At 48.6% G+C, this 13,401-nt stretch overlaps 1 protein-coding gene across 1 annotated transcript in view; it reads left to right on the top strand.

The window, feature by feature from the left end:
* The window catches only part of APBA1 (amyloid beta (A4) precursor protein-binding, family A, member 1), a 230,839-nt gene extending 217,753 nt beyond the window's left edge, over window positions 1-13,086 (top strand). The window contains exons 10-13 of the mRNA XM_011970151.1: window positions 621-833; window positions 9,277-9,396; window positions 11,500-11,640; window positions 13,015-13,086. Of these exons, the coding sequence (XP_011825541.1) occupies window positions 621-833; window positions 9,277-9,396; window positions 11,500-11,640; window positions 13,015-13,086 (546 nt within the window). The remainder of the gene's footprint in view (window positions 1-620; window positions 834-9,276; window positions 9,397-11,499; window positions 11,641-13,014) is intronic.
* The last annotated feature ends 315 nt before the right edge of the window (window positions 13,087-13,401 follow it).

The following is a 13,401-nucleotide window of genomic DNA, read 5'->3' as shown; positions in this document are numbered from 1 at the left end:
TGTCTTCTCTGCCGTGCCAGTAAAGGTTGTGAAAAATCTGTGTATCCAGGATATGCACTTCCTGAGTGCACACCCAACCTTTGGTTGTGATAACTTCAGCATCACGTTTTTTTTCTTTTTTCTCAACTTTTTCTCCTTGCAGAGAAGTGTTTCTGTGTGTTTATTTATTTTTAACTCAAGAAACTTAAATGTCGGAGCGAATTGGGGAAGCACTGTGGGAGGGGGAACCTGCGCATGGAATTTGAAAAGCTATTTCTAGAAACCGTAACACACCACCCACCCACAGAGTCTCTTCCCCTGCCACTGAGGACAGGACTGAAGAAATTGAAAAAAAAAAGAAAAAAAAAAAAACAAAACTGGTGGTCCTCGTGGTTGTGTGCTGAGGCAAGTTTGTTTATGTGAAACAAGAGTGAATTACAAAAGAGTGCAGACCTGTGTGAATTCATTTCTTAAAAATTCCAAATGTGCGGAATGCTGAGAAGACAGGAACTCATCTGGGAAGTGCCTTCCCCCCAGGGAAGTGTCTCTTTAGGCGAGACAGGAATGGGGGAGAGGCTTTGATTTCCACCTACCCCAGATGGTTGCTGATGTAGGCTTTCTAAATGTTTTTCTCCTTCCAGGTTTTCATAGAGAAGCAGAAAGGAGAAATCCTAGGTGTGGTGATTGTGGAGTCTGGCTGGGGATCCATCCTCCCCACCGTGATCATTGCCAATATGATGCATGGTGGCCCTGCAGAGAAATCTGGGAAGCTGAATATCGGTGACCAGATCATGTCCATTAATGGCACCAGCCTGGTGGGCCTGCCTCTATCCACCTGCCAGAGCATTATTAAGGTACCTGAATATGGGAAAAATTAGCTGCTGTGGTAAACCTCAAGTGATGTGAAGTGTGACCCCCATCCAGTCATTAATGTATATGAACATATTCGAAGTGTCAGGCACCAAGGAAGACATAAACACAAAAGGTGTGGACTTGCACTCAGGAAGCTTACCATCAAGTTACTGTTTACAGATTCTTCCCTGAAATCAATTTAGATCAGGGCAAGTGTATTTGGTTCACATAACACTACTTTCTAATAGCAGCATGTCCCTCACAGGCATCACTAGCCAATCACAGCACTCTCCCACAAAGCCCAGACTCAGCCTCAACAGAAAAGGCCTCAGCTCGGGAATCCAGACAATCACTTATAGTCAGCCAGATACACTTGGCACGATTTAGCATCCCTGTCAAAAAAATCACAGAAATGCTTCAAATCTGAGCGCTTTTTCCTTCCCAGTGGCCCTGACTATGATGCAGGTGAGTTTGTCCTCCCTCAGACCCCGGGTAAAGCAACTCACATGTGCTCGTTGCCAGAAGAAGGAGGAAACTCTCTTCCAGTCCATGGAAGCTTTTTCATACCTGAGCATCCTTCCTGCTCAACCTGAACTGATGCTTATAAGGCTAAGAAGAGCTACTGGAAGGAAAATTAAATGTGAACACTTGAGAAGAAGTGAGACTTTCTTTAGACATGAAGCATTCACGTGGAGTCTTTTGAGCACATTGGAACTTGCCGATTGCATGGCCAGTGTGACTGGGATGTCCCTCCTCCATGACAGCATCTGTAGACCCCAGTAGCTCTGCACCTAATGCTGTGGTACTGTAGGTAGACTGAGATTCCACAACTTTTTTTTGGTCCTGCAGAGGTTTCCTGAAAGACTTAGCTAGGATGTAGCTGTGTACATATGTGCATGTGTGAGAGAGGGAGAAGGAGAAGGAAAGGGATGAATGCATGCAAATAGTCATTGTGAGCAAAAGAAAAATCACAAAGCCAGCATCCTCGGCTGAGCGGGTGGGGATGGGAGGTTAAGGTGAGTGTATAGGACACACGGATGGTGCCTTTTTGTTTTTAATGAAATGGATTAAATTCTAATTCCACGTAAGATAATCACATCTGGAAAGAAATAGTCCTCTTTGGCCTCCTCTAATTTCTTTTTCTTATATCTTACACTTAAATGAATTCTACCTCTTGTTTAATACACATTAAAGATAAGATTAGAGAATCAACTTTGAACATGGATATTCATTCAGACAGGTTTAATTGGGCCTCTGTGAGGCAGAGCCGTGCTCTGGGGAAGCTGGCTTGACAGTATGCATGTGGAGGATAATTAGAGATGTGCAAGGGCTCTGCGGCCCTAAGAGCAAAGGTGAGAGGCTATGAGTGATTAGACGGCCCATTTTATGTGATTTTAAAGTTGACCTTGAAGGAGTAAAACCTAGGTCAGTAGGCCTTTGGAAGTTTCTGCTTGAATTGATGGACAGGGGCCGGTGTTGAGTCAGGGAGAGATGGGGTCTGAGCCTGGCCTGGAAAGGCTGGTCTGGTGTTGCTATGATCACATGGAGAGGCAAGCGGGAGGTGGGGCTGGGGAGGCAGGACCACAAGTCGCTCCTGCCAGTGAGCAAGTTGCTTATTAAACACCTTGGGTGCATGCATGAGAACTGCTGAGGGGCTGTGGGACCCAGGGATCCCATGGAGACAGTCCCTGCCCCCAGGGAGCTTGATCGGTTTGAGGAGAAGTGAAAGGACTTATGGCTTGCAGTGCTCAGTGCTGTGTGTCTGTGCTCTGGGTGCTCTGAGCGCTGTGTGCTCTGAGATATGTGTGGACTGACTTGCTGAGCCTTCGGGGCAGCATTCTGTGGGCAGGTACTATTGTTGCACCCATTGTACAAGCTAGGAAGCTGAGGCACAGCAAGATGATGTAATCACCCATGGTTAAGGATTGGAGGATAAGCCTCCAATACAGACTCATCCCAGGGAGGGTGTCAGGTGAAATGCTAGGCCCAAGCCAGACCCTGAGGTGGTACTTCTCAGCCAGGGGTGATCTTGCATCCTCCAAAATGTATGGAGACTGGGTTGTCACTACTGGGGAGGAGAAGGTGCTGCCAGCATCCAGTGGGTAGAGGCCAGGGATGCTATCAAACATCCTACGGTGCACAGCACAGCCCCACAGCACAGAGTTATCCAGCCCCAAATGAGGTTGAGAAACTCTGCCTGGGCGGTGTAGGAGTTCAGAAGCAAGAGAGACAAATCGATGAGAGAGGGAAGCTGGTCAGGGACGGTTTGTGGGGAGCTGGTCTGTGTCTAGAAGGGTTGGGGAGGAGGAGAGGGGATGGGGGGTTAAGTATTGAATAATATTTGTGTTCCCTCCAAATGCATATTGAAACCCTAATCCCAATGTGATACTATTTGGAGGTAGGGCCTTTAGGAAGTGATCAGCATGAGGGTGGAGCCCTCATGGTTGGGATTAGTGCCCTTAAAAAAGGGACCCCAGCAAGCTGTCTTTTGCTATGTGAAGATACTAGAAGTTGGCCATCTGCAACTCAGAAGGGGACCTCACCAGACCCTGCCAGTGCTGGTACACTGATCTCGGACTTCCAGTCTCCAGAACTGTGAGAGAGAAATGTCTGTTGTTTATAAGCCACCTAGTCTGTGGTACTTTGTCATGGCAGACTAAGAACAGACTCAGACAAGGGGAGGACTTAAGTAAAGGTGGGGATGGGGCCTGGGCAAGAACAAGCTGGGCTTCCTGAGGCCTGCAAGACTCCAGCTCATGGCCTGGAGTCACCTCCCTTCCTCCTCAGGACAGCCCACAAGGGGGACAGCAGATGCTAGGTGCACACATGGGCCATCGGAGACTCTAAACACACAGAAGACTTGCTCAGGGCCCCCAGCTGGCCAGTGAGTCCCCACCCTCCTGAGCATCCCTCCCGCCTCATCTGCTCGGGGACCAGAGGAGGAAAGCAGTGAGGCTGTGAGGGAGGCCTGACTCCCTCTGCAGCTGCCGTGGGATCACAGCATGAAGGTGGAAGCAAAGCTTGCTGGAGTACAGACGGAGCTCTGTCTGCACGGTTTCCTAAGGGGAAACGGATTGTTTGAGGAGCTGAACTTTGATGTCTATAAATGTAGTCTCTATAGAACCAGAAAATTAAAAGGCCGAGTGGTGATGAAAGAGATGTAACTGATGAAGATGAAGAGTAAGGAAAGCAGTGCCTTCATGGCCGCCCATAGTGAAGAAGTACTTAACAGGGCAGACCCTGATTAGAGCACAGCTGAACTTCCTCCCTGCCACAGTGCGCCGCTTGTTGAATGGGGAGATGTGATGGTCCGTCCGTGGACCACCCTGGCTGGTGGGAGGTGTAACCACTGATAACAGCCAGAATTGCCAGTACCAAATACAGACTGACTTCAGTGGGTTCTATCACGTTTTTAAAATTCTCTAGAAAACACATTCCTTTTTGCCTGCACCTGGACAGATGTGCGCACTGCCCTACCCCTACCCCTCGGGCCACTGCAGAGCAGCGTCTGGGCCGCTTCAAGGCTGTGTTCAAATTTGTTTCAGTGTATGTCCATGCTCTTTGCAGTGACTTTGACAAGCAACCCTCATCCTGATGAATCAGTGCTTCTCAAACTGATTGGAATCACCTGGGGATCTTGTTAGACTGCAGGTCTGATTCAGCGGGTGTAGGGTGGGATTCTGCGTTTTCAGCAGGCTCTGTAGGGGTGATGGCATCACCAGTCTGCAGGCCACACTTTCTGGAACAGGGGTCCAAAGTGTGCATTCTGCATCTGGCCTCTTCAATACTGGTTGACCATTTTCCCCCCAGATTAGAGGAAATAGATTTCTAGAGTAGAATTATAGGTATTGACTTGCCTTCCTCTTCCTACCTCTTATTTTTTGGGTCATAATTAATTCCCAAGGCATAATTATTGGTGGGTGGAACATTTTACAGGCTGCCTTTTTCTGGGCCTTTGCCTCTGTGGTCCTGCCCTCTGGGTTTTTGCTCTGTTTTAGAATAGCGCACAGCTTCCCTTGCTTCCCCAGGAGCATCATGGTTCCGCTCTCCCGTTGCTATAGAGACCATTCTGGCTTCTCTTTTCTCTCTTCGCTCCTCTTCTTTGGCCTTCCCCTCCCACCAGATTTCTTAATTTGCTGTACCGTTCCACTGTTGTCATGGGGACCAAATGACCCTTTATTTAATTGGCACCTCCAATAAAATGGCAGCTCAGAAATCTAAGTTAATGGGACCCAACATGAAACATTGATTAGGAACAGCAGAGCAAATGCATGGTCTGGTTATTTCCAATTGCTATTTCTCTTAAGCCTCATCTTGCAACACATTTTCCCCAATCTAGAAAATCTTTCACTGAGGAACAGATCAGGCGTCTTAAATCAATTCACAGAGAAGGAAAGAACCCACCAGAGCAGTGTGAATTTTTTAGGCAACATTGAGAAGATAAAGTCATTCTCTTGCTTTTGGGTATGTTGGGTAACATTTTCTGTATCACACAAGCGTACCTAAATAATATCAGCGGTTAACAGGTGTAAACATTTAAAGCAGGTGGCTTTGCCTGAAGGGTTGAGATTCCAACAGCATGCTCCTGTCTTCATCATTCATCTCTCTTCTTTCCCACAAATTCCTGGTCTCCTAGTTTGTGATTAGAGAGAAAGAAAAGGGTGAAGGGACTCAAGCCCCCTCTGGGCTCACAGCCCTGTGCTTAGTACCGATAATGTCTCTTGTCCCCCCCGGAACGGGTGCACTTCTCGGAATTTCCAGTGCCTAACACATTTCTTGGCACATGACAAGTGATTCGTAAATATTGATTGATTAAGTGGGTGGGAAGGAGTAAGCACTCAAAGCAGATAAAAATGTCTGCATGAATGTCTGAGCTGCTCTCCATCATACCTCCCAGCCCTGCAAAAGAAGCCCACTTTAAATTTCAGAAATAGGGTTAAGCATAATGGTTGAGATTTGATGTTGCAGACAAAGGCATTTAGGAATAAACACATTAAAGGGGATGCAGTCATTGAAATCAGAACTGCAAGAGACGTTAGTGAGCTTTACCATTTGTTGGGAAGATGAGGAAATTGAGGTGGGAGAAGGGTGAGCAAAGGGCTTCAGATCCCACTGCTTGGGGTAGCAGAAACAAAACTTGACTTCAGGTCTTCTGACACCAGGGGAGTCCTCTTCACCAGGCTGTGCTGGTCCTGTCGATAGGAGCGGAAGGCCAGAGCATCTCCCTTTGTTGATGGGGACGATGGGACCTGCTGCATATGGAAGGCCTGAATCCTTCGCAGATGTTCATTTCCCCAGGGAGAATCACACTCATTCCATTGCTGTGCTTTGGAATCATTTCCTTAACCAGAACAGTTCCCCGGAGATGTTCCAAAACCACCGGGAGATGCCGCATGAGTGTGAATGCCAAGTCGCATGGTACATGGAGACCACAAGCAGAGTGACAGCCATGGGGAGGCTCAAGTCCTGCAAAAAGCAGAGGAATTCAGAGCACTAGGGGAGCAGACGCTGACAGCGGGGAAATTGAGTTCCATCAAGATTCACACATTAGGAGCAGAAACTAGAACCACATCAGTGGGGAAGCCAGGGGGTGGGGAACTGTGAGGACCAGGAACCCCAAAAAACTCTTGCCACGTAGGAAAGTGAACTAAAAAGATGGCCCCAATTCAAGGCTGGAATTTGGGGACGCAGATTTGTTCTGTGGCTGACCCTGTCATCTTTGTGGAGCAAGCCTTATTCACAAAAGACACACCCTCTCCGGTTGTGTATATGGGGCATTATGGTGTAGAAATACTGCACGTTTTGAATGCAGACAGACCTAGGATTGAATCTTGCTGTGTGTGAATGTGAGTAAGTCATTTAATATCTCTGAGCCTCAGTTTCCTCTTGTATAATATATTTATAGAATAATTATGGCCACCACATTAAATGAGACAGCTCCTGTCCTTTCCAGGTCAATGCCAGACCACAGTGAGTGTCCAATGACAGGTAGTTACAGTCATTTTGGTTCCATTAGTTTCATCATCAGGGTAGATTTTGATGTGCAGTGATCTTAGGGGTGTTCCTGCATGACACAGACATGCAGATGACTGACCACGGGTCAGCTGTATAGTGACTGGGCTAACAAAATTTCCCACAAGATGTCACCCTCACCCCACCCTTGCCAGCACCTGCTCCCACTGAGCACACTGGCTGCAGGTGTGACTAGTAAAGTGACATCTTTGGATGTAATCATCCGTGGAGAAATTAAGCCACCTGGATGCAGATGAGGCCATTCATTGTTCTGCAGTAGTGGTCCACACCAGTTGTTCGCAAATTGAGCGTGCACCCGAATCATCTCAGAGACTTGTCATCCACAGATTCCTGGGTCCCACCCCTAGGTTTCTGATTCAGTGGGGCTTGGGTAGAGCCCAGAATTTGCACTTCTAAAAAGTGGCCAGGGGCTGCTGCTGCTGCTGCTGTGTGGGGTTTAAGAGCCATTGGTATATACCTGCTGGCCAAGCATGGTAAAGCTGGATAACCAGAGACTAAATAGCCCCCGCCTCTCCCTCAATCTAAAGCATATTCTGTAACTCAGATACAGAAGGGGTGTTGGTCTTTTCTGCCACTCCAAGAAGCACTCTGGCTACAGATTCTGTTTGCAGTGAAATTGTCTAACACCAGTTTCACGCCTCTGCTAGGCAGGGTGCCTGAGCAAGGATCCATCATTCCAGTCCTGACCCCACAGAGCCCTTGGACAAAGCAAGCTCCATGTCTATGTCTTCATCTTTAAAATGTGCAATGTAAGTCCTGACCTCGCACTGAAAAAGATTTGGTAGACTGGTCAAGGAGTGACAGCAGTAGTGGCTGTGGAATTTGCAGAATTCTATTTATAGAATAAGAGGCAGACGATCACCCCTCATGCGTGCTTTTTGTGGATTTGTTACTGTTCTTTCCAGGTTCTCTTTCCACTTCACTCATAGAGGGCACAAACTGGACCCACTTGTGAACTGAGCAGATGCTGTCTCTGGGCGATACTGTGGGCTTAGATAGAACAGAGCTTGCCTTTTCCCTGAGTGCCTCCTCATTCCCTGGTAGCTGTTCTCCCCTGGAGGAAAAGTTACCCACCTCTCCTCCCACCCACCCTACAGTTCCCTTTGGAGGAGTGGGCCTGGGCCTGACCTTGAGCAGTTTCCCAGACAACTGGCCGTGTAGATGGGAGTCCAGTCAGGCAGGTGCTTCCCACTGAGGGCTCTGACCCGCGCTGCCTCAGCTCTTGTAGCAGGGCCTCCAGCTACAACAGTGTGGTCTGTTTACCCCAGCATGCAAACAAGATTCTCCTGCATACCATGACTTGAAAAGGGTGGGAAGGCACCTGCTATTGGTCACTCCTTCTATCCCATCTGGTAATCAGGAGTTTGTTGAGGCAGAGCAGGCACCCTGGGGAGACTGGAAAATGGACATTTGTTTCAGAGCTGAGTTCCTTTTGCCCAGCACCCTCCTCTAGGATGAAGCTGACAAGTCAGTGGTCGGGCCTGCAGGAGCAAACCTTCCCATTGCCCAGCTTAGGGCAAATGTAGCTTTGTGATGGTTTTCTAAAGATGCTTCTGAGCACACCAGGGCTTCTCTCACTGCTGTGAGTCTGATCAGGGGACAGGAGCAGGAGCCTGCGATACACCAAGGTGGAAGCTTTCTACACAGTCACTGAAACTAGTCCCTTGTTATAGTCAAAGATCAGCTTTCCCTCTGTGCTCCATTTTAATTTAGAGGGAGAGGTGTGTCATCAGGGATCATGAAACAACAGTCTGCAAGTCGTATTTCTTCCCCTTCTTTCTCCATCAACACCCATCCTGCAACCCTCCCCATTCTCCCAAGGGCGCACACACTGATTGGAGTCCCTGGTTGCTGTGGGAATGTTGATAGCTGTAAAATCTCTCACTGGCAGGAAGAAGGGGAAAGAGGAGCATCAGAGACCAGAAAAAAGAGCCATGATGAATCAGGCCAGTTGCTGTGAGTTAGATGTCCTTTGTTAGAAGAGGAGTCATTGCTAGAGTTTGCCTTCCAGAAAGAAAATCCATTTCCCACTCGTGTCTTTCCTGGCTGGGGGAAATAGTGTGCCTCCTTCATCTCTGAAGTCAAAAAGTACATCTGACACTTCCTCATAGTTGCGCAAGTACTTTGATCAGATCCCTTGAACCTAGTCCACTTCCCAAAAGGAAGGCATTGCCCACAGGAACCCCATCTGTGCATGGGCTGAAAGGGCTTCATCTGCACCATGTGGCATCTTCCCTGGGTAGGTGAAGCCGAGCAGTGACTGTACCAGCCCGGGCACTGAAGGCCTGCAGGCAGGCAGTGGGTCCTACGGAAAACTCAGTGTGGCTTCTTTTGCCTTTGGTGCTGCCTGCTTTTGTTTACTCTGTCTGCCTCAGTGGTCACCATACCCACTGTACTTTATTCATGTTTAAGGGCTTAAAGAATCAATCCCGAGTCAAGCTGAATATTGTGAGATGTCCTCCGGTCACCACCGTGTTAATCAGAAGACCAGACCTTCGCTACCAGTTGGGTTTCAGTGTCCAGAACGGAATTGTAAGTAGAACACCTTCCACATCCTTTTCTACAATGTTGACAAATAAAAATGTAGCCTGGCCTTTTATTATTTTTTTTTTTTAATTGAGATGGAGTCTTGCTCTGTCATCCAGTATGGAGTACAGTGGCACGATCTCAGCTCACTGCAACCTCCACCTCCTGGGTTCAAGGGATTCTCCTGCCTCAGCCTCCTGAGTAGCTGGGACTACAGGCATGTGCCACTCTGCCCAGCTAATTTTTGTATTTTTAGTAGAGACGGGGTTTCACCATACTGGCCAGGCTGGTCTTGAACTCCTGACCTTGTGATCTGCCTGCCTCTGTCTCCCAAAGTGCTGGTATTACAGGGCCTTTGATTTTCTTTTTTTTTTTTTTTTAAAGTCAGTTTGTTCCCTGAAGGAATCCATCAAGAAAAATGGATGAAGCAGGCTCAGCTCCCTCTCTGGACAGAGTCCCTTCAGCAGAGATTCCCACCCAGAACCCAGCATTTCTGTGACATGCAGGGCTGTCCTCCTGGCTGCTAGCTTAAGAGTTTGGGATGTACCCTCCAAGAGCCTCCTCGCCTCTGGGCTGTCCACCCAGGCGGCACAGAGTCCCCGCAGAGCAGCTGACTCCCAAGCATGGGGTTGTACGGTGCAGGGGCCGGCTCAGTTCCCACAGTCACAACTGGGATTCACACAGTGTGGTGTTTGAGTGATCATTCAAACCTTGGGCTTCAGGCGAAGCCAGACGGATTACTTAAGGCCGGGAGTTCGAGACCAGCCTGGCCAACATGGCAAAACCCAGTCTCTACTAAAAATACAAAAATTAGCCAGGTGTGGTGGCAGACACCTGTAATCCCAGTTACTCAGGAGGGTGAGGCAGGAGGATCACCTGAACGCGGGAGACAAAGGTTGCAGTGAGCAGAGATTGTGCCACTGTACTCCAGCCTGGGTGACAGAGCAAGATTCTGTCTCAAAAAAAAAAAGTGTCCTAGATAATTAAAATATCATTCCAAATACATTTTAAGGTTTAGAAATACCCTTGAACTTCCCATTTGGAGTTGAAATATCTAGCCCCACTTCCTGCATTCTTCGTACCTGAGTAGCCTAGTTTACCTATTAGGAGAGGACCTAGGCTGACTCTTTACACTCTAGCTCTGAGATCATCTTTTCATTGGTTTGTACTTGTACTTGTTTGCTTTGTTCATAGTTAAATAGTATTAAAAGTTTGGATATGAACAAGGAGTTGTTAACACCTGTGGGTCCATTGGGAAAACACCTAAGGAATGTTTTGACCCCAGACTAGCTGAGAGAGCAACTGGGCCACACACTCACAGAATCACACAGCATGTTGCTGCAAGATGTCACTTGCAATCTTGTCTGCATCCACTTAAAATAAAGGTGCATGGTCTGCAATGAAAAGCCAACTTAGTAAATTCAGACCTACTCTTGGGAAAAGTTATGTTGCAGTGTGTGTGAGGTGAGGGTGGAGGGCCCATCAGCCCCGCCTGCAGCCTCGGGTCACTGTGGTGGCTGACTGTGCCATCACAAAATCCAGCCTCACTGTCGTTTCTGTGGGAAGGGAGTTTGAACAGGGGCCGCTGAATTGGGAAGCTCTAAAGGAGCCTCTCCCTCCCAGCCAGCCACACTTTGGAACACAGAGGTGGAGTTCCAGCCCCACGGTGGCTCAGGCAATTGTGACCCTAAAAACAATCTGCTGCATTAAACACTTCGGTGCGTGAGTGCTTGAGTCCCAGTCATGACTGTGGGAACTAACACTAACCTGTGTCACACAGGCTAACAGTTTGAAAACACTGGCGACTCTGCGACAGGCCCAAATGGCCCTTTTTACCCAGCCCCAGCTGGGATGAGAAGTAGTATTCAGTGTGCCGTAAAAACCAGTGATGTGCTGCAGTCTCTGCGCAAGCCACATGAACAAGGTGGCCATGTGGACCAACAGCACCTATTCTTTTGTGAAAAGACACTAAGAGAGTTAAATGCCCAAAGCCTAACCATGTCAGTTTCTCCAAGAGCAGAGTGCGGGGGCGGGGCTTTCGGGAAAGACGGCCTTCCAGCCCTGCCACACTCTCTGCCATGAGGGTAACACAGCCTTTGACTCTGGCAGATCTGCAGCCTCATGAGAGGGGGAATAGCTGAGAGAGGAGGCGTCCGTGTGGGGCACCGGATCATTGAAATCAATGGACAGAGCGTCGTGGCCACCCCCCACGAGAAGATCGTCCACATTCTCTCCAATGCTGTTGGGGAGGTAGGAGAGATCCAGGGCTGGGGGTGGTGCTGCGGGCCACGTCTGGTGCCCCTGCCTCATATGCCCACTGTGGCCCTGAGCAGTCCTTCTGGGAAAGCTCCCTGAATTTCCAATCCTGAACACTCCCCAGCAAGCAGACCTATCTGTCTCTGACCAAACGCCAAACACATTTGCAAGCGGTTGTCCGGGAGCTTCTCCATGAAATGGAATCAGGTCACCCTCAGCCTTCTCTTTCATCTGATGTGCTCACCTTCTCTTTTCAACACTCAGCTTTCTGTGGCTTTTCTGTATGGTTGCCTAAGTTGCCTCCATTTTCCCCAGTTAATCTCCCCAAATGTATTTAAAAGATTTAACTCTTAGACTCAAGTCAAATCAACAAAGTGGCCCTCCAGAGGTGTGACCCCAGTGCAGTGTGGCGTGACGTGTCATCACTGCTATCAGTCAGTCATCACTGCTGTCAGTCATCACTGCTGCCATTCATCACTGCTGTCAGTCAGTCATTACTGCTGTCAGTCATCACTGCTGTCAGTCAGTCATCACTGCTGTCATTCATCACTGCTGTCAGTCAGTTATCACTGCTGTCAGTCATCACTGCTGTCATTCATTTATCACTGCTGTCAATCATCACTGCTGTCAGTCATCACTGCTGTCAGTCATCACTGCTGTCAGTCATCACTGCTGTCAGTTATCACTGCTACCAGTCATCACTGCTGTCATTCATCACTACTGTCAGTCATCACTGCTGTCATTCATTTGTCACTGCTGTCAGTCATCACTGCTGTCATTCATTTATCACTGCTGTCAGTCAACACTGCTGTCATTCATCACTGCTGTCAGTTATCACTGCTGTCAGTCAGTCGTCATTACTGTCATTCATCACAGCTGTCAGTCATCACTGCTGTCAGTCATCGCTGCTGTCAGTCATCGCTGCTGTCATCCATCACTGCTGTCATCCATCACTGCTGTCAGTCATCACTGCTGTTCTAGGGCTGATTTGTCATCCTTGCCTTATCTGCCAAGAGAGGTGAGGGAGGCAGGTGCCCTAAGAAGCCTTGAGCCCTTCTCCCTCCATTTTCAGAGTTCTCGCTTTTAAAAGGGTAGGGTCTGGTGAGAGCAAGAGCATTTGACTGAGAAACAAGCCTTGCCTGGTTTTTGTTGTTCATTTCTGTCACCCCTAAGCTTTTGAGAAAGTCAGTGGATTCCACCCTTCCTGGAGGCCACCCTGGGTCAGGTCCCTGGTGGTGGCTGGGCAGTAGGGGGGTATCTTCAAAGCCCTCTATGCGAGAAGCACTGCCTCTCTCGCCGGCCCTGGGCAGTGCCCATGCAGCCAGCCCCCAGCCTCAGCCCCCACTAAAGTGTGTTCTGTACCCTCAGATTCACATGAAGACAATGCCAGCCGCCATGTACAGGCTGCTGACGGCCCAGGAGCAGCCCGTTTACATCTGACCGCGGCCGCACGTGGTGGCATGCATGGAGGACTCTCCTCATCGTGGTTGTGTTTCTCGTGCTGCATCCCTGTGTCCACTGAGACATTCCCCTCTCGCGCCCAGCATTCGGTTTTACACAGGAAGAGAAGAATCCGCAAGGACCTCTTTACTCTCTCCGATTTGCTTTTTTTTTTTTTTTTTTTGGAGTCTCGCTCTGTCGCCCAGGCTGGAGTGCAGTGGACACACATATATATTCATTATATACTCATGCCCAGCTCATATTCTAAATATAAATGAAAGTATAGACTAGTTGGAATCGATTTGCTTTTTTTTT

This window comes from Mandrillus leucophaeus, unplaced genomic scaffold, assembly GCF_000951045.1.
Source record: "Mandrillus leucophaeus isolate KB7577 unplaced genomic scaffold, Mleu.le_1.0 Scaffold93, whole genome shotgun sequence".
In the NCBI taxonomy this organism is placed as follows: domain Eukaryota; kingdom Metazoa; phylum Chordata; class Mammalia; order Primates; family Cercopithecidae; genus Mandrillus; species Mandrillus leucophaeus.
The sequence above is the reverse complement of the archived record's forward strand: the minus strand, read 5'-3'. Positions and strand labels throughout refer to the sequence as shown.